We start from the raw sequence: 27,771 nt of genomic DNA, 5'->3' as shown, positions 1-27,771 counted from the left end.
ATGAACACTTGATAAATACTGCAGCCAGGACGACCTTGTGTAGCGAGAGGGAAATCAAATTCACAACGTTCCATATCGGAACAGTGGTGAAGATAGGGGGCCAAGTTGCCACCTGCAGCTCCCCTGGAGTACGGCGCATGAGATGGCCTAAGCAGTCGAGCCCTGGCCATTCACATGGGAGACCCTGATGAAGTTCTGGGTTCCTGGCTTCCTCCTGGTGCAGACCTGTCTAATGGAGCCATGCGGGAGGGAGAATCAGTAGATGGACATTTCTGTCTCTGTCCCAACCCTCTTTCTTACCTTACCTTTCAAAGCAATCAGCCAATCAATGTTATAAAAGACATAGTGAGAAAAACACAGAATAATGTCTTTTAAAAAGGATTTTCAGGTACTCAGCCTAGTAAGTGAAAAACAAAAAATAAACATAAATCCCAACGAGCAATAAAACCTAGCAATAAGAAAAGCCTTAGTATCAGGAAATTTTTTTTAAGTTTTTTTTAAAGAGTATTTTAGCTGAAAGAGTTATAGAGAGAGGGGAAAAAGGGAGAGAGAGATGGATCATCTATCTACTGGTTCACTTCCTAAATGGCTAGAATGACCAGTGCTGGACCAGGCCTAATCCAGGGACCAGGAACTTTATTTGGGTCTTTCACATAGGTGCAGGGGCCCATAGACTTGCTTTTCCAAGTACGTTACCAGGAAAATGGATCTGAAGTGGAACAGCAAGGTCTTGAACTGGAGCCCATATGGGATGCTGGCATCACAGTCAACAGCTTAACATACTATGCCGCAACACTGGTCCTAGCACTTTTTGATTGTGAAGTTTTAAAAGTGTGATAATTAATGCATGCAAGCTTGAAGATTTCATTCCTATTTTCTGAGGGCTTTATTAATATTTAAAGCTGGAATCTGTATTTGAATCATAAAGGACTTTATCAAATTAAAGCATGGCAAATCACTCTCCTTTGAAGACAAACATTGTAATTTGCATTCAAAGTTCTTCTTTATCTTCTTAGAAGAAAAAAGGTGGCACTGATTTTAGGCCTCATTATATTTATTAATCCAAGAGTTAGCAAGTAGAAATCATACCCAGATGACTAAGAGAACCTTGTTTACTGCTTTGTTATAGGGCTAAACATATATGTAGATTCCTTTAGTAAATATGAATAAGTCCACAACAGTCACCTGATGACCCACAGTATGACTGCGTGATAGGATGGGTTGTCTTCTACTTCTCACCCTCCCTTCATCCTTCTACATAAGTGAGAACTTCCTGGGCCATCTGGAGGATTGCCTGTTGGTCTGCTAAAGGAAGCAATCAATGGAGGCATTAATGGGAGGAAAATACGCTATTTATTTTTCGCGCATGTGCGTGGGAAGTAAGGGCTGAGAGCTCCTAGGAGGCTGTGCAGACCAGCAGGAACGAGCAACTGAGGAGGGAGGCATGAGCCACGGGAGGGCAAGGAAAGGAAACGTGTGGCAAACCAATGCTGTCTTACCCTGCAAGACAAGTCAGCAATGATATGGGCTAGGTAGCTAGCCAGAGGGGTCTGCTGAGCTACAAGTACCTGCAAGCCACCCTCTGACCCACGTAATTCTTATTTATTGATTAATTTATTTGTAATTGGAAAGGCAGATCAGGTTTTATAGAAAGGAGAGACAAAGACCTTTCATCCGCTGACTCACTTCCCAAGTGGCTGCCAATGGCCAGAGCTGAGCTGAGCTGAACCCAGTTTCTTCCCAGTCTCCCGCACAGGTGCACGATCCCAAGGCTTTGGGCCATGCTCTACTTTCCCAGGTCACAAACAGGAAGCTGGATGGGAAGTGGAGTAGCTGGGACGTAAACCTGTGCCCATATGGGACCCTAGGTTTTGCAAGGTGAAGATTTAGCCATTGAATCATTGCACTGGTCCCTGGCCCACGTAACTCTACACTACTGTCAATCAAAACGCACCCTTTGTCTGGGTTACATCTGCTTCATCTGGTCTGAAGGATTGGGGGAATGTGTCTTGAAAACATGGATATTGAACTCCATGTGCAAGTTATGGAGAAGACATAGAATTCCAAGGTGGCTTCACCCCTGAAGAGGCTTCCATCCCGACTGGATAAAGGGGACCACTGTCAGGGGGAGGGGCTTGCTCTCTCTTACGCCCTAGACTGTGCTGGTGGGGATGCCATGAACCCCCTGCCTCCCCTCTCCCTGGCATCTCATCAAGGCAACCCATGCTCATGTGTGTACGTATTATTCATTTCTCATATTTTGAATAAACCAGTGCCTACAACTTTTGCTTTTGCATATGGCAACAGCCTGGAGTGAAACATGAATACATCCATGCCTACATCAGCAATCCTGAAAGAATAGGTGGTACATTCAGGATAGAGGGTCAGACACGAGCTTCCTTCTTGGAAGTTACTCCTCCCAGTTTGATGAGCACATGGGAGAGCAGGGACGACATCCCCATTCCTCATGGAGGGACACTCACTTGGCTAGGGGAACTTCAGAAAAAAGTCCTACCTGCTTTTGCAGCTTTTAAACTTTATTTTACTTTGGAATAACCAACATACTAAAGCACCAGATTTGTGGATTTTTATTTTGCCCTTCCTTTTGTTCTATCTCCCTTCCTTCCTGTCTCCCTCGGGAACATATGCTTTCTCCCCAGTGTTAGCTGGGTTCTGGGAATTGCTACAACTGTTTCTATAGGGAAATTACAATCTGGTGGCATTTTACACAACTCAATATGAAACAACTTGAAAGAGAAGACAAGGATATCAGGATTTATGAGGTGTCTCAGGACAGCGTATATGAGTTTGGGGCTCAGGACACACCACCCCTCAATGTTTACTGAAGGATAATGCTATTGCAAAAACACTGTTTTGTCAGGTAGATTCTGTTTGTATATTTTAAACGTTTTTGAGACTTAGAGACAGACAGAAGGCTCTCATCTATGTGTTACTAGGCCTGAAATCAGGTACTCATTGCAAGCAGAGTCAGTGACTGAGAGGATGAGGATCTGGGGTAAATAAAGCTTCTTTAGAATGGTAGCCATATGGAATGCGGGCATTTTGCCTCACCAGCCGAGGTGGCTTCTGCTACAGATGGGTCATTCTGAGACACTGCAGCTGCAGGGGCAGCTCTGAAGAGTAATCCTTTGCTGGGAGAAATTTGTGAGCATCACCAGTGCAATAGGAAGAGGCTGATGAATCCTCTAGAGACTCTAAACCAATGAAAGCCCAGACGTGCAGGTGCATAACAAACCCTACCTTCCTTTGACAGGGATCTTCCTGCACATCTCATCATAACCACAGCATTCCCCACATCCCTCATCTCTGTTTCAGACTCATGGTGTTTAAGCCTATAGTTCCATAATATCTTTTTGAGAACTACCCCCCAGATTGGCTACTTATTCCTGTTTCTTTTTCTCATGTCCAAATAAAGGAAACCATTAATAAACCTATTTTTCTCGATAATTTTGTTAAATAGATTTTGGGCTTATGAACTATGAAGGAAAGAGAGCAAATTCTTTTTCCTCCCCACCAACCTTTAAAAGCCCTCTGAATAGTACATTTTCCTAATACTTCCTGACGGAGGGAGTAGCCAGCACAAGCACCCAAGGGCAGGTGCAGAGTTCTGACAGACCCTACATCTTAAGGCATTTGACTTCTGGCTCATGGTTGCCATGACCACACAACCCCCGCCGATCGCCCACACTGCTGTGGGAAGGGAGGGTGTTGGGTTAGAACTGGACACACCTGGGTGGAAGGCAGAGCTGGCTCGATGAAACAAAGAATGGCTGTTTTGTTCCTAGCACAAAGAATAATGCCATGTAAGCACATTTGAATAAATGCATGTTCTATGAATAGTGCTACATTTAAAATTCTTGGATAAAGGGATTTTCTTCAAGTTCCAGATTATTCAGGTTAGTGTGTGCAAAGACTTGACAATTTATATATGCAAATTGCTACAAGATGTTCTTTTGCTCTACCACTATTTATGGGGTGCCTGTTATGGGTGACTTTCAGCACCAAGGCACTGGGAACAATAAAAGGCTTTAGCCTTGTGACACATTCTAGTGGCTTTTATTCACTTAGAGATCACTCTTCTGGATTAAAATAGAAATCATTGTTACAAAACAACTTCATTGTCCAGGCTAATTTACGTGACTAACCAACAATATTGATGAGACCTTAAACGTAAACGTAATGAGGTGATTAATTTTTTAAAATTAAAAGACATTATCATTGCCCATTTTAATACATAGTCAGAACTGGGAAGTTCCCTGGGATAAATCTGATAGTCTATTGCCATCTTGTGTCCAAATAACCCAGCTGGTGACTCAGTAAGACAGATGCCGTTTCCTGCAGCTGTTGCGAGGCCAAGGGGTTTTCTCACTCCTGTCTCTGAATGTCTGTCTTTAAGTCAGCTGAAGCAAACTGACCATTGGATTAACAGAAAACACATCCAAACTTATTCATGAGTACGGTGGCCAAGAGGCAGGGGAGGGCAGCAGAGAGAGATGAAGGTGACAACCCAAGTGCCCAATGAGAGTCAGACATTTACAATGTCCTTCTTCACTGGGGCTGGGGACTTGGGGGTCACTTAGGGGGGTAGGAGATGACTCGAGGCTATTAAAATTGATGCCAAAGAATAGACAATGGTCTGGGGCCAAGATCCTCTGCAGCATAGCTGTGCTGCTTGATTTTCTGTCTCTTCCTCTGTGAGGTAGGTTTTATCCCGGATAATACAGAGCACTTCTGTCTTCTCAGAGTCAGGCTGCTGGCAGTCCTAATTCCACCTGCAACCTTAGTTCTCCCCTGCCAGGTAACGCAGTCAGCTCACAGGTTTTGGACATTAGTGAGGCTCTCTTTGTGGAGGCAGGGCAGGATCCCAGCTAATACACAGTTTGCTTTTTTTTTTTTTTCTGGGTGGAAATTATGCCGTGTATATATTAAAGACATTAAATCAAAGTGTTTATCGTTATTTGTAACTTGCAAGTGATAAGCAAAGAAATGTCTCACGCCAATGTCATTAAAATGAACCAAACATTTAGAAATCCTCAAAGTGAGTTTTAGCTGATGCTTTACTAATCTTAGCTGGGAGAACTCACGTTAAATATGAAAATATTAAGTGAATCTTAAAGGCAGATGTTAGCTTGACAATATACAAATGCATAAGGAGGGGGTCTTTTTAGTTGGCTTGTTTATAGTACAAATAAGCTGGTCAGAATTAAGCTCACAAAAATTAAAAGATAACTTCTGAAGTGGTGGAAGAAGGAAGGTGTGCTGCTCCATGCCTCTGTGCTTGGCAGAGGTGAACACCGCACCTTTGGCTGGGCACTGGTGAGACAGGGGGAGTGGCTGCGCTGTGCTGAGCATGCACGAGGGGCTGCTCCTGATGCGCCCTCACGGTGAGGATGAGACTTAGGATCCCTCTGCTTTCTCAGAAAGTTGGCAGTGTATGCTAATCAAACATTCCAAAGCAAGAGCAACAAGATGAAATACGTGGGTTTTCAACTGGGCATGCCTTCTTTGGATGGTCTAAGGTAGGATGATGAAGAAATCAGAATAGTTAAGTATGTTTTTTGTTTTAAAAAATTTTTGTTAACTATTGGTAGTTAACTGAGTAGTAATAACACAAGTCTTCATTGGGCCACGCAAGAAACCGTCACTGGGTTCCCAATGGAAGTTCTTTCCTGTTTTAATAAATAGCAGTTGTACTATGACTATTGTAATACGTCATTTACAAATCTTGGTTTTCAAAACAATTTACTTTGAGATACAACATGACCAGAGCTGGGCCAGGCCAAAATTGGGAGCCTGGAGCTCAATTCACGTCTCCCAAGTAGGCCAAGTCTCGACATGCCTTGAGCCATTAGCACTGCCTCCCAGCGTCTGCACGGAGTCAGGAAGGAGTCTTGGTAACGATTTCATGAACCCCATTTGGGACTAACAACTGTCCCACAGCTTAACTCTTGGTAGTACATGTTATAGTTTTCACTGAGGACGCTGTACATGCCTTGTTAAATTAGTTAAGCAGCAAGTAGCATCACTGATTTCCCATGTTCTAGAACCCTGCTTTCCTGAGAACAAAGCTGACTTGGTCAGGATGTGTTGCCTGGATTGCTGTTTTCAACATGTGAATGATCTGTCCAGGATTTCTACATCATGGGAGGTGTTGGGCTTGAAATTGTTTCTTGTGATGTCTTTGCTAATTTTTGGCAAGGTTATATTAGGTTGGGTTCATCCAGTGAGCTGGGAACAGTTTCTGTTTTGTAAAGGAATTTGTTTAAGATTAGCGTTCTTTATTGCTCAAATGTTGAGTAGGCTTTCTAAGGAAAACCACCTGGACCTGCCGGTTTGAGGAAAGGCTTATGATCAATTTAACTTTTTATTTTATTTGGAAGTCCAGAAGTGGAAAAGTCTTGCTCTCCAGATGGCTTCAACCACCAGGCTGAAGCCAAGAGGCAGGAGCTTTATCCAGACCTTCCCTGTTGTAGACAGGATCCCAAAGACCTGGGCAGCCTTTGCTGCTTTCCCACTAACACAAAGATGGACTGAAAGTTGAGCAGCCAGGACACGAACCAGTGTCCATTTGGGATGCTGCCATTTCAGGCAGTGGTTTTACCTGCTCTGCTACCTGCTGGCCCAAGTTAATGTTTAAAATCAGTACATTTTCTGATGGTCAGCTTCTTCTGTGTCAGTAAATCGCTTCCTACCAGCAGCTTAACGCACTGTGCCATGACACCGATCCCCAATAATACTTTTACTTTTGTTGCTTAAATTGTTCCATCTTTGTCCATAGCAAACTCTTACTGTTGATTTCCAACCTTTTCAAATATTTTCTTATTTTCTGGAGCAACAAGTTACTCCAGGTTCAGTTTGATCTTTTAAACATTTATTTATTTTTATCGGAAAGGCAGATTTGCAAAGAGGAGGAACAGAGAAAGATCTTTGACCTGTTGGTTCACTCTCCAAGTGGCCACAATGGCTAAAGCTGAGCCATTCTGAAGTTAGCAGCTTCTTTGTATCTTACATGGGTGCAGCATCCCAAGGCTTTGAGCCATCCTCCACTGCTTTCATGAGGCACAGCAAGGAGCTGGATGAGGAGGGGAGCAGACAGGACATGAACTGCTGCCCACATGGGATTCCAATACTTGAAGAGGGAGGATTAGCCATCACACCAGGCCATCCCTTGGATCTATCACTTCCTTTTATAAATAGGAATGGCATCTCGAATCCGTATGTGCTCACTGCTCTGGGAGCATCACTGCTCCTAGGCTTGCTAACACATCTATACATGTACACTAATCTACATGCACTGAAATGTGTACTGTAGTCAACTCTTTCCTTGTTTGTAGCGTGAAAAAGCTATTAATATATACTATAGGTGTTCAAAACTAGTGTGGACATGAAGTAGTTACTGAATTGCTAATCCATATTCTTATGAGAGCCAAATTTGTTAACTACAGTACAGTACTTGAAAACAGCCTATATCTTTTATTCTCCCCAGTATCCAGTCAAAATGCTACTTTCCATTTAATTGTGTTAGATCCTCTTTTCCCATCTCATTCGGTATGGTTATGTTAGTCATTTGTGAAATCTATAATTTGTTCCTATTTATATTTCAGAATGAGTTCTTCCATCCTGTTTGATTTTGTATTTACTTTTGTTGGATACGTACAACAGCACTAGGGCTCCAACACTCAGAACTACACACAGGGCTGTCCTTGGAGAAGTGCCAGGAGTGTTACATCCTCTTCTTACGCTTTTCTAATCCCTCTCTCTCCTTGCTACACTTAGCAGGTAACCAATCTCTAGTTTCTCTTTCCTGCTTATCTTTTAAACAAATAAGAAGACACCTGCTTCGTTTTACATGAGAAGTAAGTGCCATGGATACTACTCTTCCAATTTCCTTCCCACCCACTTCCTTCCTCTACCTTTTTGTTCAGTTGGTCACGTGCTCTGTCTTGGGTGTGCATGCCCCTCGGTGTTAACATCTCTGTGCAATTTCTTCTGCTGTCACAAACACTTGTCATATTGACTACAAGCTTCATGAGAACCTCCAGGACACACAGATATCTAAAGGAAGCATCTTTAGAGATAAAAAAAAAATCATAGCAATGAGTATCATCAAAGGGAGAACTTAAAATCCTTAGATCTTAATGATATTTGTACATAATCCAAAACAATGTTCTTGTGGCTCACTGCGCTTAAACCACAAATGCAGGATAGCGTCATGGTGACCTTTCCATTTGGATGCACACAGAGGTAATACACTAAGTACGTTTAGGCTCAACGGTATTCCTCAGACAATGATAGAGCACAAGCACTAAAAACTTTGAATGTTCCCATATGATGCTTTTATTTGAGTTAAAATAATCAGAGCTCATGGGAATCATAATACCAGTAAACTAAACTCAAAATCAATGCCATCAATATACTGAGAGGATAAACAATACATTACTGCCATAGTTCTATTTAATATTTTTACCTCTGAATTTTTAGCACACAAAAATAATTTACTCATAAATAAAAGTAATATCTAACTTACTGAATCCCAACAGAAAAATTCCAAAATAAATAAACACAATATTATAATTCTTATTTTTACAGAGAATATAACCAATTTGGTACACAATAATGTGCCAAACCAGAAAGCTAAATTAGCTGGTTTTCCTCTTCACAATACACAGAAGCATCCACAGTTTTACTCTGGCAGTCAAGGTGGTGGTAAGAAATGAGAAAACAAAATCATTGGAAAAGTGGAGTCTGGTGCCATCTACTGAGTGGCATTTGTATTATGTTCCTGAGTGTTAGCCATAGGTTAGGGGACTCTCCATTTCAGGTACAGGCACCTCCACAGGTATAAAGGCGGACAGGGCCCGAAGGGTACACACAAAAATTAAAGTAAGTGCTGGGTCAGAACTGAGGAGTGATTTGTGGTTTTTTTTTTTTCCTTTCAATGCCATCTTTTAAAGGGAAAGCAATCAAGCAGATAGTTGAAAATGATGATTGAACAAAAGGTATTCTTAAAACTGAGAAAATGAAAGGTTCCATGATGCAGAGTGACTCTGGCAGGCAGCCTTGGGCTCCCCGAGGCTGAAGGAGGACAGTTATGTCCTTATGTGTTCATGGCAGGTCAGAAGTAAAGGCTTAAGCTTTTTGGTTACTATCTGCATCAAAGGTAGGCTGATTTGAATGGTTCATCAATCTAGGGGGCGAATGTAGTGGCATTTAGGGATAACAACGATAACTATGTCCACAAGTAGTACCTGAGGGGCTTCTTTGACTAGCCAACAAATCCTGCCTCAAGGTCAATTTCTGTCCAGTGAAGTTTACTCAGTCGATCTCTTTATTACCGACAACACTGAAGAGCGTTTGGCAAAAGGCCGGTCACGTGCCAAGACTCGGAAAGGCAGACTTTCTGCAACATTTCCACAGCCCGGCAGGGAGTTTTTGCTAGCAGCTTTTGACAATGTTCTTTCCTATAAGGCCCGGGTAGTTATCCTTTCCTGACACTTCTCAGAATTTTAAAGTTTTTATCTTTCTCACCCAAAGGGAGTGGGGCCTTATCTATTCTGCTCATGACCACACACCAAGCCCTTAATATGCCTATGATGTGAAAGTGCTGAATAAATATCAGTTAGTGGAATGAATGAATCAACCAATCTCACATTGTCTAGCTGATCCAGGGATATAAGGCAAAAAAATAATCCAAAGCATAAAGGACAATGATAGAATGGATGGGAAGCAGGTAAGCTATGCAGTGGCTTCTGCCATGCGCAAGACGACCTGAGGCCAAAAAGCTGCCAGCACTCAACAGCTGACATTTGGAAATTCCAAATACCTGAACAATTTCAACTGAAAATTAATATAAAAAAATGTTCTCTGGAAGACTCGGTTACAAGTAAGTTAAGGAAAACCCCATTCCTGGACCAAGATGGAACTAGAGCCTGCCTTTGGTGTGCTTCAGGAGGGAGCCGGCTCTGTGGGGAACTCCAGGTGGACGTGCAGAGGGCCGTAGAGCGAGCGCAGCATGGCAAGCACCTTCTCCTGAATGCTGTCCACCTGCTCTGAAGGACAGTAGTCATCCAGACTGGACCTAAGCCAAGACAAGAGACAAACACACACAGTAGGAGAAAAGCGTGCTGTGCAGGGAGGCAAAACCTGCCTGTATTGATAATAATGTAAAACAGAAATGAAGGGATCTGAGTTCTGGGAAAATGAAAGCTGAAAGCTCCTAAAATGTCACCCTCTGTCAGACATTTACACTCTTTGAAGTTCTCAAGCAACTCTATAAAATGGGTCAAGTCAGCACTCCTTTATAGGAACCCAATACAAAGATTAGCACACGCAGGGCCACGGAACTGCTAAGTTCTGGTCAAAGGTTCAAAAGCACCAGCATGAGGCAGGAGCCTTAATGCTTACGCACTGACTACTGGTCCCTCAAAAGGGAGATGTCATTTGGGAACACAAGGGCTTTTTATCTCGGTGCCTGAGTACCTTTCTTCTTCTTCTTCTTTTTTAATATTTGTATGCTAGGGCAAGCAATGAACAGGGTAGAAGTTTTCCAATCCATTAACACATTCTACTGTTAAAAAAAAAATGCTAACTGATAAAGTGTGAAGGATCTATATTTTGGACCAAAATGAAATGTATGCAAGTGGTTGGTATTAGTTTCCTAAGCAGTAAGAAGGAGAAAACAGCAAGGTAGAGTGGGCCAGGAATTTGCATATTGAGTCTTTCTAGAATTTAACAAATACAACTTGAGACACACTGGGACAGTTTCAAAATCATTACTAATTACAGCTGAATTAAGATGTGAATGGATTTGATCAGTGACACCAGGTTCTGGACAAGGGTTGAGGAAAGACATTAAGAGGATGGATTGAGGGCCTGGAGCTAAATCCTCACCTTGTACCTGCCAGGATCCCATATGGGTGTCAGTTCCCATCCTGGCTGCTCTATTTCCCATCCAGCTTCCTGCTTGTGGCCTGGGAAAGCAGTGGAGGATGGCCCAAAGCCTTGGAACCCTGCATCCACGTGAGAGACCTGAAGATGCTCTTGGCTCCTGATCCGCTCAGCCCTGGCTGTTGCAGCTGCTCTCTGACTCGGATCCTCTGGCTTTCTTCCCACAGGCCCTTGTGATGGTGTCAGTCCTACCTGGGAGGCCTCTTCATCTCAGCAATGCTTGAATGAGATCATGTGGCAAGGCTTGTTCTGCCACATGAGGTGGCCTCTCACAGACTGCAGACACCAGCATGTGGGCATCTTTGGTACCCAGTATTTACTCTACCATGCTTACCTCGCAATTGTCACAAGGGTAGGTTTGGGTAGACTTTTCAGGAAATGTTGTGCAGACTGAATGAGACATTCTATTTCTTGGTCTGTGCTGATATGGTGCGGAAGCTCTGAATAATCACAGGTTAGCCCAGCCTGGTGAACCTGAAAATAGTACAATTAAAAATTAGGCTGTAGGAACTTGTTGTACTGAAAAAGGTTCCTTAAAAAAAAAAAAGATTTATTTATTTGAAAGGCGGAGTTACAGAAAGGGAGAGACAGAGAACGGGAGATCTTCATTCTCTGGTTCACTCCCCCATTGCTGCAGTGGACATGGCAGGGGCAGGCTGAGGCCAGGAGCCCCAGCGACTTGCATCAGCCCATCCACAGTGTTCTACCCCATGTACTCACACCATCTTCTGGTGTCTTCCAGAGAAATCAGTAGGGATATGGATCAGAAGTGGAACAATGGGGACTCAACAGGTGCCCAAATGAGATGTTGGCATTAGAGCGACAGCTTAACATGTTGCTCTGAAATGCTGGCCCTGAAAAATGTTAATTTTTAAAATGCTTTTGGGCTGAAGTTGTGGCTCAACAGATTAGTCCTCCACCTGCAGCTGCTGGCATCCTATATGGGTACTGATTCTAGTCTTGGATGCTCCACTTCCTATCCAGTTCCCTGCTTGTGGCCTAGGAAAGCAGCAGAGTATGGCCCTGCACCAACCTGGGAGACCTGGATGAAGCTCTTGGCTCCTGATTGGCTCAGCTCTGGCTTTTGCAGCCATTTTGGGAGTGAACCAATGGATGGAAGATCTCTGTCTCTCTTTCTACCTGTAAATCTGTCTTTCAAATAAAAATAAATCAATACTTAAAAAAATATTTTTATAGATTTTTTTTTTTTTTGGCCTTAGTAGTGTTTCTTTTTTACCTTGAAAAAAAGACAAAAAGAGAGAGAGCATATTTCATTTGCTGGCTACTGGGTCAATGTTCACCATGACTGGTGCTAAAGCTACAGCCCAGATTACAATTCAAGTTTCTCCATCAGTGGCAGGGATGCAAACATGCTAGCTGTCTCTGTTGCCTCCCAGGGCCTGTGTCAGCAGGATGCTGGAGTCAGGAGGGAGGAATGGGGATCAAACTGGTACCTTGCAGTTGCACATAGGTGTCTTAACTGCAATGCATGTCAATGCAATTTCTGTGTCAAAGAAGTTACCTGCTCCCTGATGGAAGAACTCGCCTATACACTATGTGCATCCAATGTAAGCAGTCATTGTTTCAACTACTTCTTAAAAACTTTTATGACTATTGGTTCATTTAGTTTCTCTAGGTGTACTTCTGTCAGTCATAATTCATATTTTCTGGTAAAGTGCACATTTTACTTAGATCCTAAGAAGTTGATACTAACCTTTTCATAGCATTTTTCCTTTAACATTATTTTATTCTATTTACTTTTCACATATATGTACTCATACTACATTCAAAGCTTTTATTTCTTTAAGATTTATTTATTTTTATTGGAAAGCCAGATTTCATTCCCCAAATGGCTATAATGGCTGGAACTGAGCCGACTGGAAGCAGGAAACTCTTCTGGGTTTCTCATGAGGGAGTAGGGTCCTGAGGACTTGGGCCATCATCCCCGGCTGCTTTCCCAGGCCATGGGCAGGGAGCTGGATGGGAAGTGGAGCAGACAGGAACCGGTACCTGTATGGAATGCTGATGCTTAAAGCTGGAGGATTAGCCTGCGGAGCCACGGCTCCTGGCCCCATTTTCAAAGCTTTGAGGAGCTCTACAGAAAAGCATTCTTCCCGTCTTATTATTTTCTAGTGTATCCTTTATGTATCTTTTATGTATGACAAGCTAGTTGTACCTACACATGTATTTTGACTCTAAGTGAGAGGTGTCCTTTTTACCACTAAAGGTACTTGAAGCTACAAGCGACTCATCAGCTATTTTTGCAACCTTGATTGTGAGAGGTGAAAGGAATTCAAATGTGTCATAATTAGCAGTGTCCTGGCTCCTGAAAGTATGTATTTTTTCATTTAGTCCTTTTCTTAATTCATTTAGACTTCACAGAAACAAAAATGAGCCACCTTTACAAAAAGAAAATTTTTCTACTTGGAAAATTGTCTTTATAAAGGTCAATTTTGCACAACTTAATATTTACCATTTCGTAGTCAGGAACTTCCATCCGTTTTTTTAAACTTTGTACAAGTGGAACTAGTGATTTCATTCTGAAAACAAACAAACAATATGCAATTCACTCCATTCAAACAAACATCACAACTACAATGTGCCAAATAATACAAAACACTTAATATTTACCATTAGTATGTGCTTGACATGGTGTCCGGGAAATGAAAAACAATGTTTAAGTGTAGTCATAAATAGAAAGAAATGCTTCCTAAAAGATTACAGCTTGTGTAAACGGTTAAAAACACTCAATAAAATGATATTTTTTCTTTAAAAAACTGCAAGTTTTATGATTTTAAAAATTATTAGTTCTTAGAAGGTTTTAGTTGAAAGGTGGAGTGACAGGGTGAGGTGGAAAGAAATGGGAAGAGAGATAGAGACACAGAGATTAATCTACAATCTTTAATTACCTGTTTTATTCTCCAAACAACTGCAACAGAGGTGCTGGGCCAGGTTGAACTTAGGGGTAATCCGTACAGCTCTACTACATGCATACAGGAGCCCAAAGTACTTGGACCAGCACCTGCTGCCTTCCCAGGAATATTAGCAGAGAGCTGGATTAGAAACCCAACACTCTGGGCCTGACACAATGGCTACATCCTTGTTTTCCATGGGTACTGGTTTGTGTCCCAGCTGTTCCACTTCCCACCCATCTCCCTGCTTGTGTCCTGGGAAAACAGTACAGGATGCCCCAAAACCTAGGGACCCTAAACCAACACAGGGGAGCCAGAAGAGGGTCCTGGCTCCTGGCTTTGGATTGGCTCAGTTCCATCTGTTGCAGCCAGCAGATGAAAGATCCTTCTTTCTACAACTTCTTCCTGTAAATCTGCCTTTCTAATAAAAATAATAAGTGAATCTTTAAATTAAGTGAATTGTCTTTGAAAGACTTGCAGAGGGAGAGACCAAGTGGCAGAGGTCTCACACCTGCTGGTTCATTCCCCATGTGACTGCAGATCAGGAGGCAGGATCTTCATCCAGGTCTCCCACCTGAGTGCAGAGGGTCAAGCACGAAAATGATCTATTACTTTTTGCAGGCCATTAGCAGGGAGCTGGATTGGAATTAAAGCAGCTGGGACTTGAACTGCTGCCCATGAGGGAAGCCAGTACCGGAAGCAGCAGCTTTACTTGCTATGTCACAATGCTGGCGCTTCTCTGTAGTATTTTAATGTTTGTTCAACTGATATTCAGTAATTTGCTAATATAGGTAAAACAACCAACTAAGCAAAACCACAGATGCACAAGGGCCTGCCTATCCACTTAGTCTGTTACTTTCCTGGGCTTCTGAATGCTAACACTTGCATTACTCCCTTAGGCACAGAAAGGGCTCCTTCCCCCAGGGAGATGGCTGCTGGAGGGGTCTCCCCTGAGTCTCACAGTATCTCCCTGCATTAGAGAAGGTGCTCACTGGGCATGCTCAGCAGGCTCCTCGCTCAGCAAGGCAGCCCTGTCTCTGAGCTACATTCAGGACTGCTGAAGGATTCTAGGCCTTCTCTGTTGTTGCTACACTTTAAACTGTGCTTAAGACTCAAGAAATCACAACTTGAGAATCTTTTTAATGTTTTTAGGAATACGCCTATCCTGTGGCTTGTGCCTCTCTTTCAACCTAGCTTCAAAATGAAGGAATTATTTTTAGAACTAGCTGCCAACACTGAAGAGAAAAATCACGAACGGATGTTAAACACTTGGCTAGTGCTTACTAACATGAATCAACTATTAACAACTACTCTTTTATACCACTGCTTTCCTCGGTGACAAGCTTTATCACATCTAAAAACCACAGATGTTTCTGAATTTTTTGGTAGAAATTACAAAGGATATTTTGAATAGGTGATAATACACATAGCAAGATGAGGTATTTCTGGGCCTGGCACAGTAGCCTAGTGGCAAACATCCTTGCCTTGCAAGTGCCAGAATGCCATATGGGTGTTGATTCTAATCCCAGTGATCCCGCTTCCTATCTGGCTCCCTGCTTGTGGCCTGGGAAAGCAGTCAAGGACGACCCAAAACCTTGGGACCCTGCACCCATGTGGGAGACCCGGAAGAAACTCCTGGCTCCTGGCTTCGAATTAGCTCAGCTCTGGCTGTTGCAGCTACTCAGGGAGTGAAATCATCGGACGGAAGATCTTCCTCTCTTTTTCTCTCTGTGTATCTGACTTTCCAATAAAATAAATAATTTTTAAAAAGTTAAAAGAAGAGGTATTTCACACTTATTCACTTATCTTTTAGCCACATGATTCCTCTCCTTAAAGGCTATTCTAGTTTCTTCTGTAATCTATTGGAGATTTGAAAAATCCTTTTTAATAACACTATTTTATTTTTTGTCTGAGATACTATTTTTTAAAGATCTGTTTATTTTTATTTGAAAGGCAGATTTAGAGAGAGAGAGAAGGAAAGACAGAGAGAGATCTTTCATCCACTGATTTACTCCCCAAATAGCAACACTGGCTGGGGCTGGGCTGGTCAAAGCCAGGAGCCAGGAGATTCCTCCGGGTCACCTACATGGGTACAGGTACCCAAGGAACTGGACCATCTTTTGCCATGTTCCAGGCACATTAATAGGGATCTGGATTGGAAGTGGATCAGCCAAGACTTAAATCAGCACATACATGATGCTGGCATTGGAGACAGAGGCTTAACCTATAATACCACAACTATAAGTGTCCCCAGACACTATAAATTTAAGATTTAGTTATTTTTATTAGAGAGGCAGATCAGATACACGGAGAAAAGCAGAGAAAGCACTTCCATCCTCTTGTTAACTTCTCACAGCTGATTTCTTCCTTCTATTTACGCCTTACAGAATCATTTCACAGGTCTGTGGGAGATCAATTTTAAAATAAGTCAGATGTGGTCTTCCTATGCTCATGGAGATAAAGTTAGATGGTTTTATTTCAGTTTTCTGGCCTTCTGAGTTTATGTAATCTGAAGAACTTTCATTGTTTAAATTTTATTATATTTTTGACAATCTTTACTCTTTACACAGCTAACCAGGGTAAAAAGGTTCAAGGGCTGCAGGAAAATGGGTAAGACTATTAGTTCCAAATTGTTTCCTTCATATATCTGTGAAGAACTGTTTTAGAGAAAAATAACTACAATACTTACATTAATAAGTTCTTTTATACCAGCTCTGATATTAAAGATTTCCCCAGGAAAGGGGCAGGCAATGCCGGGCAAGGGCCTAGCACCTGCTGGAATGTGTGAGATCTGGATCTGGGAGTAGGCTGAGTGGGGTAACGTGGGAGACTCCCCTAGTGGATCATAGCTCCTGTTGGTGAGCTTGTGGAACAGGCCTGGAAGTTGGGCAAGCTGGGAAAGATGGCTCCAACTGATGGCAAATCTGTGGGTGGGTTTTGGAAGGGGGCGGACTGGGCAGGGCTGAGCGAACCTTAGTTCACTGGCAAGTGAAGAAACCAGGTTGGAGCGCAGGTCTGTCATACCTACCAGTTTGCATGAGCACGGGATGGGAGCAGTCTGAGCAGGGCTAGATTCTAGCACCCACAGGTAAGAGTTGGGAGTGGGGACAGGCTGGGTGAGGTCAGACTATAGCATCTAAAGGCAAAGGCCAAGCCAGGTGAGGTCAGAGAAACCACTGGGGAACAGACCAGACCAGGCCAGGTAATGGTACCCATCTGTGTATACCTGGTACAGGCCAGGGGTGAACCAGGCTGGGTCAGTTCATATCACTCATTGGTGAATCTGAGCACCAGAATGGAGTATGGGTCAGGCCAGGGTGGGTCGCAACACAAACCAGTTCACCTGAGGGCTAGGACTCTGGGCTGGCTAAGTGGGGCTAGCCTGTAGCCCCCACCAGCACGAGTTGGAATTGGGGCTGGGCTAAGCCAAGATACAGCACCCGTTGGCAAATGCTGAGGTGAGGTGGGCCATGCCAGACTGGGCCGCAGCACCTAACCGGCACACGTGAGACCAAAGGGAGGAGGAGGTGAAGCCAGTAGCGGGAATGTGAAGGGCTCCACTACTGGACCACCACTCCCACTGGAGAGCACAAGTTGGGATGGTGGCAGACCAGACCAGGCAGGGCTATAACACCTATTGGCTTCATGTGAACTGGATTAGGGAAATGCCAGGCTAGGTTGACTGTTCCTTCTGGTGCATGCATAAGTCAGAATGGATGTGGGTTGGTTGGACTTTGCTGCAGCATCAGCTGGCAGATGCTGACACGGGCAAATTCTGTCAAGCAAAACTGCAGAACCACCTAGAGAGTATAAGTTTTGGGAGTGGGAGTGAGCCCAGCAGGGAAACAGTAGGCACCTCCCTCTTGGGTTGTCACTCTGACTGGTGAGCAAGAAAACCAGGACTGGGGCAGACATAGCTAGACAGAGACTGACACCTGTTGGCATGTGTGTGGGCTAGATAGTGGGGCTGGTTGGGTTAAATTAGGCTTCAATGCCCATCGACACATATGTGAGCTGAATGGGATGTGGGACAGACTGGACCAGTCTGTTGTACATAGTGGCAAGCATGGGAACCAGCGCAGGGTTGGGCCTAGTGGGAGTTATTGTGGGTTGCTCCAAGTAGGTGGCTGCTCCCACTCATGCATGTGAAGGCCGAGTGTGTGGTGGGCAGGGTTGGGCTGGGTTATAACACCCATTAGTTTGTGTTGAAGACAGGGCTGGAGGCAGAACTGACCTAGCAATTGGAATCACCGGCATGTACATAGCTGATTAAGGCAACGGACTGTGCTGGACCCTTATCAGCAGACATGCACAAGAATCAGGTGGTCTGGGATCACCTTTGATGAAGTTTCTTTGGTGATCCCTCCAACTGAATCACTGGATTCAGAACCCCAAACATGGAGAGAATTGCAGGTTCCATGGTCTGACCATGTGTGGAGTGCATGTGTCAGAGCTGGGCTTCCTCAGTGGCTTATAAGGAGCAGCGGACACATATCCAGGTGTACATGGAGGACAAAGGAGAAGATGGAGGACAGAACAAATCAATCAACTACCCCAGGCAAGTGCTGGCAGTGAATATCTGGGCAAATGGAGACTCTAAGGTGGACTATGTCAGTCAGTGGATTCTGGAGAGATTTCATCATGCTTGGAGTGAGATCAGCAGTAATTCAGAACTGTTGAACTATTGTAACCTCTTGAGCAGGACCCTCAGAGCATACCCCAAAGTGGGGACCCTCGAGTGGTACGAGGTGGCTGGACCTAGGGTGCAGAGGCGTTTGGGAGGCTGGGTGTGACTTCTCTCCTTGTCTCCCCTCCTTCTCCCAGATACAGAAACAAAAAAAAAAAAAAAAGAGAGAACATGAAAATGGTGATCTCACCCACCTTCCTATAGCCCTTGACCCTTATCAACTATGTAAAAGTCATCATCATAAAAAAAAACCAACAAACTATGTAAACATCATAGTAAAAAGCTATGTAAAAATCACCATAAAAAAGAAGATATTTAGGACTGAAAAATCATACAGTTAGGGGAGAATGTAGGGAGTGTTACCCAGATCTCGAAGCACATCTTTGTACAGTTTCTTCATCATCACCATCACACAAATCAGCGAAGGCAGCTTCTAAGTCTTCTAACTGGTGAATTCGAGCATCAACAACATCTACCAGATCTTCCTGTAAACAGATAAAAGTTGAGACTGTTCAGCTATCCTTTCAAAACAACAATATCCCACTATAATGTGAAAATCTTGGCTCGATTCCTTAAAACACGAGTGTCCAGGCCTATGAATATCGCCATAAAACCTAGTGATAATACGCATGGACACAGACTTTGGACAGTCCTTTTGTAGGATACTATTACATAATGATTTACTTCGTATAAAACCCAAAAGAAACAATTGGGAAATACCTCCGATAGGTCGGCACTAGGCCCTTCAAAATTGTACAGTTCTTGTAAGATTTTGTATTCCTCCTAGAAAACAAAACACATCTAAAAATCAGGAAAAACAAGTTAATTTTTACAAAAGAACATACTTTAAGCAAAAAACATTCTTGCCTATGATATGGAACATGTTAGATAATTATTAAAATTTTGCCTGGGAGAACAGTGTATATTTTAGATTTCTATTGCAAACCTCACATCTTTAGGGAAGCGGTAGTCAGCTGAGCACAAGTTTAATATATAAATATTGGCTATCAAAGACAACTAGGTGACTGATCACTCATGATATGAAAATATTTCTAATAACATTCCACTACACAGATGGTTATATCCTCGGATCTAAATAGATTTTAGCTGTTTAAAGGACATATTTGTATCTTTAATAACAGAAATGAAACAATTCTTTGTGTTTACTTTGCAGGGTTTTTTTTTTTTAAGCATCAAAAGAGAACTCTGGAACACAGAAGCGACCCTGGAGGCCAACTGGCAGCCCCAGAGCTCAGGAGACTCTACTTAATGCAAGAACTGCCACCTGCTGTGTGTAGATTCAACCAGATGTCTTCCCTTGCTCAGCACTGCTACCTAACTCCATTGTACGGGGGGTTCAGCGCCCAAATCCTGTTCTAGAAGCATTTTGAAGAAGACGTTTTACCCACGAGTTAAAATATTTTAACATTAAGAATGTATTGTATTTATTTGAAAGGCAGAGTTGGAGAGAGGGCATGTATATGCCAGGCATGGCCAGGCATTTCATGCAGGTATCCCCTGTGTTTGCTGTTTTCCCAGGCACACTAACATGGAACCAGAATGCAAGTGAAACAGTCGGGACTCCAATGGGAATCCACGTGGGATGCCAATGTTGTAGGTGCTGGCTTAACCTGTTACATCACAGTGCCAGACACCAAGAGTCAAAATTTATTTACTTACTTTTTAAAAAGAAACATAGTTTTGTTCCATTTTTCACAAACTTCTTTTTAAAAGATATATTTGTTTACTTGAAAGGCAGATGCACAAAGAAAGAAGGAAAGGCAGAATAAAGTCTTCCACCTGCTGGTTCACTCCCAAAATGATCACAAAGGCTAGAGCTTGGCAGATCTGAGGCTAGGAGCCAGAAGCCTCTTCCAGGTCCCCCATATGGGTGGCAGGGGCTCAAGCACTTGGGCCATTCAGTGCTGCCTTCCCAGGTTCATTAGTAGGGGCTGGACTGGAAAGGGAGCAGCTGGGACTTGAACTAGTGCCCATATGTGATGTAGGTACTGCAGGCAGAGGTTTAACCTATTATGTCATGGTTATATAGTTTTTTTATATATAACATCCCATTTTTCAACCCCTTATGTACATACTAATCCCTTAATAAACACATGATAATGAATACTATATAGAGCAGGGGTCAGCAACCCAGGGCTGACAGCTTGTCTTTAATGGCACGCAAGTTAAAAATGGTATATATAATTTTAAGAGGCTTAAAACAACAACAACAAGAAAGAAAGATATGTGATAGCGAATGTGGTCCCCAAAGTGTGAAATAATTGCAGTATGGCTGTTGGAAAAGTCTGCTGATCACAGATCTAGGGAAATGTTGCACAATCTCAAGACCTCTTCCTGAAAAAAACCACACTTACCTGAGTGAACATATCCTTGAAGGGATTCTTAACAGAAAAGAAATCTAAGTCAATATCTAAAACAAATCCATCCCCTTTCTTTAAAACTTCCAGAATCTCCTGAGAGCTGACGGCAGCCTGGCATTCCTGACTTTTAGAACACACACAGGACAGTTCCAGGCCAGACGGGCGGCTTCTCTGTGTGTCCGAGGCTGTTCCGAGCGCCTCCGGGTGAGAGCCAGCATGAGCAGAGGCAGGGCTCTCTGTGCCTTCCGGGGCGAGCTTGGGCTTCTTGGCCGAGCAGGCAGCAGCGCTTTCTTCTTGTTTGTTGCAGTGTGGATCGGGGCCCATCGTGATGACATCCAATCGCACAGGTTTTTTGTTCTCTAGCTGCTCTTCCGGTACATAAAGGCCATCACTGAGGAAGTAGTGATCTGTACTTGTAACCCTGGTTCAGAGGAAAAAGGCTATTTTAAAGAATGGGCAGATTAGTGGACATGTCACGCAGCCACTGCAGAGATCTGAGCACGTTTATCACACACACACTGAATGCTGCTAACACCTGTGGTTCCTGTTTTAGCTGAGCATACAACCGTCCCAAGGAAAGACTGCATGTCATCGTCTGCCCTGTGGTGACAAGGGACCATCTGAGTGAGTTCTGGCGGAGAGCTGGAAGACAAAGCCTTGTTCTGCCCTTCCCTGCTGAGTGATACAGGAACATGGCAATGGCAAGGCTGACAATGAGGACGGTACTCTAGAGATGGTGGAGCTGAAAGACAGAAGGACACAGAATCCTTCCAACACGGGCTTGTGTGCACGGAACTCCAACATCAGAAAGAAAGGCATTGGTGTTGTCGCACAGTGCATTAAGCTGCTCCTTCTAATGCTGGCATCCCAGGAGACCAGAACTCCATTTAGGATTAGAAGTAGGGAAGCTGGGACTCAAACTGGCATGCTAAAAAAGGATGCAGGAGTCACAAGGAGTAGCTTAACCCACTGCACTCCAATGCCCATTCCTGTGTGAGAATATTAAAAATTACCATCCTAAGAAAGACCAAGGCTACATACCCTAATGTATATTTTCATTCTTTTAATAATGAGAGTTTTACTTAGTTCTTTTTAATATACAGAGTAAGAGATATCTGCCACTTGCTGGTTCACTCCTCAGATGGCTGCCAATGGCCAGGGTGGAGCTAGGTTGAAGCCAGGAGCTTCAACTAGGTCCCCCACATGGGTGACAGAGACCCATAGAGTTGGGACATCTTCCACTGCTTTTCCCAGGCCATTAGAAGGGAGCTGGATTGTAAATGAAGCAGTCAGGACATGTACCAGCTACTATGTTGGATGGGATGCCAGCACTGCAGGCAGAGGTTTAATCTACTATGCCCTGATGCCGGACATTGCATTTCACTTTAATCTTTTACCATTTCATACCACTGTCCTTCAGGTTCTGGAAAGTTATGGTTACAGTGCTTTAAATATTCGTCCTATCACAAAAAGAATGTAAAGTCAAGAACATATTGCTCTTTCTAAAGGCATCCTAGGATATAGAGAACACTGCTTAACTGGCTCACAACAAAAACAGTTGTACATATAACTCAAAAGTCAGATGACGCTACAATTCAATGTAAATCAAACAATTACCTACAACTAATCAAACTGACAATATTAAAGCCCAGCATCTATTCCTTCAACCACTGGACTTATTAGGTAAATGACAAGAAAATGAAACAAGACACCCCACAAAAACAAAACAAGAAAATATTGATGGCTGCCATTATGCATCAGGCTAAGCCGTGGCTTGCAAGGCTGGAATCCTTTACTGGAGTGCCAGTTCAAGTCCCAGCTGCTCCACTCCAGAGCCAGCTTCCTGTTAATGCTTCCAAGAAAACAGTAAATGGTGGCCCAAATGGTTGGGCCCCTGCTTCTCCCATGGTAGATTCCAGAGGGCGTTTGTGCTCCTGATTTCAACCTGCTCCAGCCCCAGTCTTGTGATCACTTTATCTTTCAAGTACATTAAATAAATCTGAAAAAACAGCCAAGAGATAATTGTGCTTTTCCACTGTTACTTGTTGGAGATTCAACAGAGAACAGTTACAGTGGAAGGAAATAGTGAAATATAATATGAATATATAACTCTGTAACATACTCCAGTGACTGGGCAGAGCTGGTCATCAATAAAGCCCGAGCATCATTATCCTCAAGTTCAAAATTCCAACAGCAACAAAGTAGAAACAGAGCGTAAAAGTGGTCAGCGAGTGGACACCCTGCTCGGTGTTTGAAGCACTGAGAGTCAATCGGTTCTTGCTTGTGTGTGGAGATACTTTTCAAGTTATCACAAGATTACAAGGATTCAAAGTGAGCTGGAAGCATTCGCCCCCTTCGCAGTCATGAACAGGAAGGTATTACCTGATTGTGGTGGTAGAAGTGTCTTTGCCTACTAAAAAGTGATGGGTTCCCTCTCTCATCTGCTGAGCCCACGTGGGATGAAACCACACAACATGGGAAAAATGGCCAGCATACACTGCAGGCATAATCCAGTTCTCAATACTTAGTTCCCTGGGAAAGAAATGGAGAGAAAAATGAAAACTGTTAGTGTTTCCCACCCCTCCCCATTGTTATTTTATCCACAACTATATTTTAAGATACTAGGTCCCAGGGTGTGGTTTCTTGGAGGGTTCCTGAGAGCTTTTCGGGGTACCTATTTGTTTTTGCACACTGAAGCCTCAGTTTGCTTTCCCGTGGATTGACCTGAGTGCCAACTCTGTCCTCAGATCAAGCAAGGCAGCAGCGCGTAGCTACTACCAGTCACCGTACTACTAACTGGCAAGCGCAAGGAGGCGCTGCTACTTGCACTTTCAGATGCAGTGATTCTCTTAGGGGGCTGTACCTGTGGCGGGACTGCAAGTCAGTTACCATTTTTCTTGAAAGGAAGTGAGCAATGAACTACCCGTATTTCAGATTTGAGGTTAAACTCTTGGGGTCTACACTCCAACTATGCTTTAAGAAGCTATCTTTTGCCACAAAACTTCTTAAATTTTTGTGCAGAAGAAAGGAAGACTCCCTGCTATCTTAAAAAACTATCAGGATATTATTTTTGCTCTTACACGTTTACTAAAACCTGAACTTTCATCTTTCAACCAAAATATAGCAACAGACTGAATTCAGAAGCAAATAGAGAAACCCAGTTGTCTTTTGTAAAGAAGAAATCAGCAATTTTTTTAACAATGCTTCTATTCCTGTGTTCTATTCCAAACCAGATGTCCGCAAACACTGGCCTGGCCATTTTTAGTAAATAAAGTTTTACCAGAATATGACTCTCCGCCATCTGTTTACAGTGTCTGTGGTTGCTTATATCCAAGTGCAGAAAGAAAACAGTTATAACGTATGATCAGAGGCTCAGCAAACAAACTTGTTATTTGGCTCTTTTAAGGAAAATGTTTGTGGGCTGGGCATTTGGTGTTACTCAGGACGCCCACGTCCACAGCACAGTGTCTGGGTCTGAGTGCTGGAGTCCAGTTACCCACTGATGTGCGCTTTGGCGCTCCGGGAGACGGCGGCCATGGCTCAAGGACTAGGGTTCCTGTTCTCTGTCCAAGGCCCCGTGGCAGTTCCCAGCTCCTGACTCTGGCCCATCCCCAGCTCTGTAGGCCTTTATGGAGTGAACCAGCAGAGAGAAAATACACCTCTTGATTAAAAAAGTAAAAACAGTAACAGGAAAATGGTAAACAAAATAGCAAACTCTATTCCCTGTAACTGCTTAGTATCTACTGAAAATCTTATTTCAAACATGAAGAAGATGATTAATGAAACCAAATATTACCCAAAAAGTGTGTCCTTATCAAACACGGTGTCTGCTGGCATGTTCACAGGAATGAGCAGGTCCGGATGGGAGTCAAAATGTAAAAAGCTGATATCTCTGGTGGGAAGATGCTTGGAGCCTATGGCCCGGTATATAAAAGGCAGAACCTGTACAAAGACACACAGGCACACACTCAGAATAGATGCTGAAACCTGGGGGAAGTACCAAACGAGACGCTGCCCAGCTGAAGCATGTCAAGTTAGTACAACGCGGGAAACACAACACGTGCTCTTAGCAGAAGGCTCAGAAGGTGACTGAGGCTTTGCCTTGTCCTTCGAACTTCTAGCCTGCACCCCTGGACGCCTTCCTGCCCCCCTACCTCAAGGGCAACAGGTCAGAAGGAGCACTCCCGAACCACAGGCTGCTTCACCATTCACAGTACCCTAGGCCTCCTGTCCTTGCTGGCGCCCTTTGTCCTCTCAGTCTCCTAACGGTTCAGGTGTACTGACTTTGGAAGCGCCCTCTAACCCACACTTGCTCCACCTGCAGCCACTGATGGCTAACACTGCTTGTCAGGTTAATTGCCACTGGGCCGTGTGCAGAAACAGAGTCCGCTTCCCACCCTTCCTACCTCCTCTCGGATGATGCAAGTTAACTGAAGGCGCCTCCTGACTCCTATTGTACTAGATGAGGTGAACTACAAAAAATCCTTGGGCTCTGGTAACTCCCTTCCTGCCTCTTGCACAAGGAAGCTTTGCCCTGTGTGGTTCTCCTCTGACCCGAGGATGAGCGCTTAAAAACCCCCCCGACTTCAGGGGCTCCACGCACTGGCCCTCCAGTGTAGCAGGAGCTGCTGTCAACAAGCTTGGGCAGTGAAGACCCCTTCCAACATCCTACGCTTGGGTCCAGCGTGATCTCTCTCGCATTCCGCAACATTCTGGAGGCCCCAGCGAGATGAGACCCCTGGTCGGAGGCTGTGATCACTCCGCGCTCTGGAACCTGGCACTGCGGTCTCAGGAGACCACCGAGAAGCCTTAATGTGATCCCGGCTTCCTGGCTCTGGATTTGCACCGACCTTCTGGAGCAGCCATCTGTACGACTGGGCACAGGTGAGTTTAGCCACAAGCAGGCCTCCCACCATTCGTTTCTGTTTCTGAGTACTCATCTGGGACTCTTCAGAAGGCTGGACACAACACAACTTCTGGAGTCAAGGTCAGAACCAGACGTCCTTACGGCCCGTCAGGTTGGGTCCCCAGGTTTCTGGGTTCCCATCAGGTCTGGGTCTTCAGATTTCTGGCTTCCGATTGGGTCTGGGTTTGTGTCAGGGTTCTGGACTGCGTCTGTCGAGATTTGGTTGCCGTCAAGTTCTGATTGGGTCTGGATTGTGTCTGTCAGGTTTGGGTTGTGTCAGGGTTTTGGTCTGTGAGAGCGTGGTGGTCGCCTGTCTCTGATGTCCACGTGTCTTCCGTTTGTCTTAAAACTACCTCAACAGGCCCTGTGCCGAGACAGCCACTGCTAGTCAGAGTTCTAATGTAACAGTCCCCTGGCTGAGTGCTATTTCACAGTTGGGAAGAGCTGATTTTTAAAAGATTAAAGTTTAAAAAAAATTTTTTTATATACATAATTACTTTGAAATATCTGAGTGATGACTTTGTGTGAATCTGATCTGTAACCTGTAAATTGTAACTGTAATCTGACTAAACGGGTAGATATTATTTTGTGGTGATGAGAAATCCTTTTCTGATTGGATATTTGGCAGGTCTTTCGCCGTATTTGTGAGAATGGTTCCTCTGGCACTGTGATTCCGTGTGGGCCCTCAGGGAATCTCAAAGTGAGAGGAATGTGAAGACAGCTGTATCTTTCCTCTGATAAAGGTAATGACTAACTTGGCTATGTGAATTACATGCAAAGTATTGCCAAGAAGTATTATAAAATCCTCCAGGTGCTTTCAAAATGCTACGTGGACCAAGTACACGTGGTTTTGCCAATTAATGAGTTTAAGCTATTTAAAGTTGTACGTTACCAGTAGTTTGCAATTTCGAAAATGTTAACAGATCTGTGGAGACAAGTTTCTGACCTCTTTAAGGTTGGTGAACTGGATAAGTTAAGATATTGCTGGCTGTATATATAAAAATACACTTCCTGTATTCTAATATTCAGTACTTTGGGAAACTTTTGTGTGTGGATAAAATGTTCACTTTCCCCTCATCTGGTTCCCCTGAAACACAGAACAGCTTTTCTGAGGATTTTGGGAGTTTCTATCTGGCAATGTGATTGTTTGTATGAGTTCAGCCAGAATCTGTCTTTTTCATAACAGGAATATTTCTTTGTTTACTGACATTGTCTACATAAGAAGTGTGAGACAAGAACCAAGGTAACTTTCGTAAATGCCTTGCCACACTGCAATTCAAAAACCTGTCTGTGTCTGCCTTAAGTCATCATTTTAGCTTTTGAAAGTTGACTAACAGTAGAGAAACGAGCTGAAGTGCACCTGTTCTTGGGTTGTAAATCTGAAGGAGGGCATGAAGTCACCAGGGTCAGCCTGATCAAAGTCAAGACGTTGTGAAGGAAGGATTCTTACGTGTAATTATTTGTAATTGTTACAGAAGACTCTGCAGAACTGTACTCTTTACAATGGGTCCCCGTTTCAGACCACCCCGGTTCGAATCCCTACCACCCCAGGGGCTGGCTGACTTGAGCTCAGTGGGATTCACGTCCACGGCAACTGCCCCATCGAAGTCAGATCTTTCCAGTCAGTCATTCTGGAGTCCCTATAACCCCCTTAAACCCTCCCAGCCACGGAAAGCGGATCCGAAGCTTCGCGTCGCCCGTCTTCCTGGCCCTGTAGCCGCCCGCTCACCTCCTGATGGTCTTCCACCACCCACACCGGCAGCTCCGGGTAGTGGCGCAGGCGAGCACGCTCTCCCGGGGAGGCAGTCATGTTTTCCGCGCGCGAAGGGGACCAGGAAAGCCCTGGGACACAACGAGTCCCGCCGCGCGCCCCCGCCGCGCGCTCCCGGCGGAAACGCGCGCTCACCCGGTTGCGCT

The 27,771-nt window shown here is 43.9% G+C and overlaps 1 protein-coding gene across 1 annotated transcript; it reads right to left on the bottom strand.

The window, feature by feature from the left end:
* Positions 1–7,123: 7,123 nt before the first annotated feature.
* Positions 7,124–27,664, bottom strand: CUNH5orf22 (chromosome unknown C5orf22 homolog). Its single transcript, XM_040977430.1, has 9 exons — positions 27,584–27,664; positions 24,745–24,890; positions 23,331–23,480; positions 20,943–21,369; positions 19,288–19,350; positions 18,931–19,052; positions 13,442–13,508; positions 11,303–11,442; positions 7,124–10,099 (listed from the first exon to the last, which is right to left on the bottom strand). The coding sequence occupies exons 1-9, from the start codon at positions 27,662–27,664 to the stop codon at positions 9,967–9,969; spliced, it is 1,329 nt and encodes a 442-aa protein (XP_040833364.1). The 3' UTR covers positions 7,124–9,966.
* Positions 27,665–27,771: the final 107 nt, after the last annotated feature.

Source organism: Ochotona curzoniae, unplaced genomic scaffold (assembly GCF_017591425.1).
Source record: "Ochotona curzoniae isolate NIBS_2020 unplaced genomic scaffold, NIBS_Ocur_1.0 contig_2754, whole genome shotgun sequence".
Lineage (NCBI taxonomy): Eukaryota > Metazoa > Chordata > Mammalia > Lagomorpha > Ochotonidae > Ochotona > Ochotona curzoniae.
The sequence above is the reverse complement of the archived record's forward strand: the minus strand, read 5'-3'. Positions and strand labels throughout refer to the sequence as shown.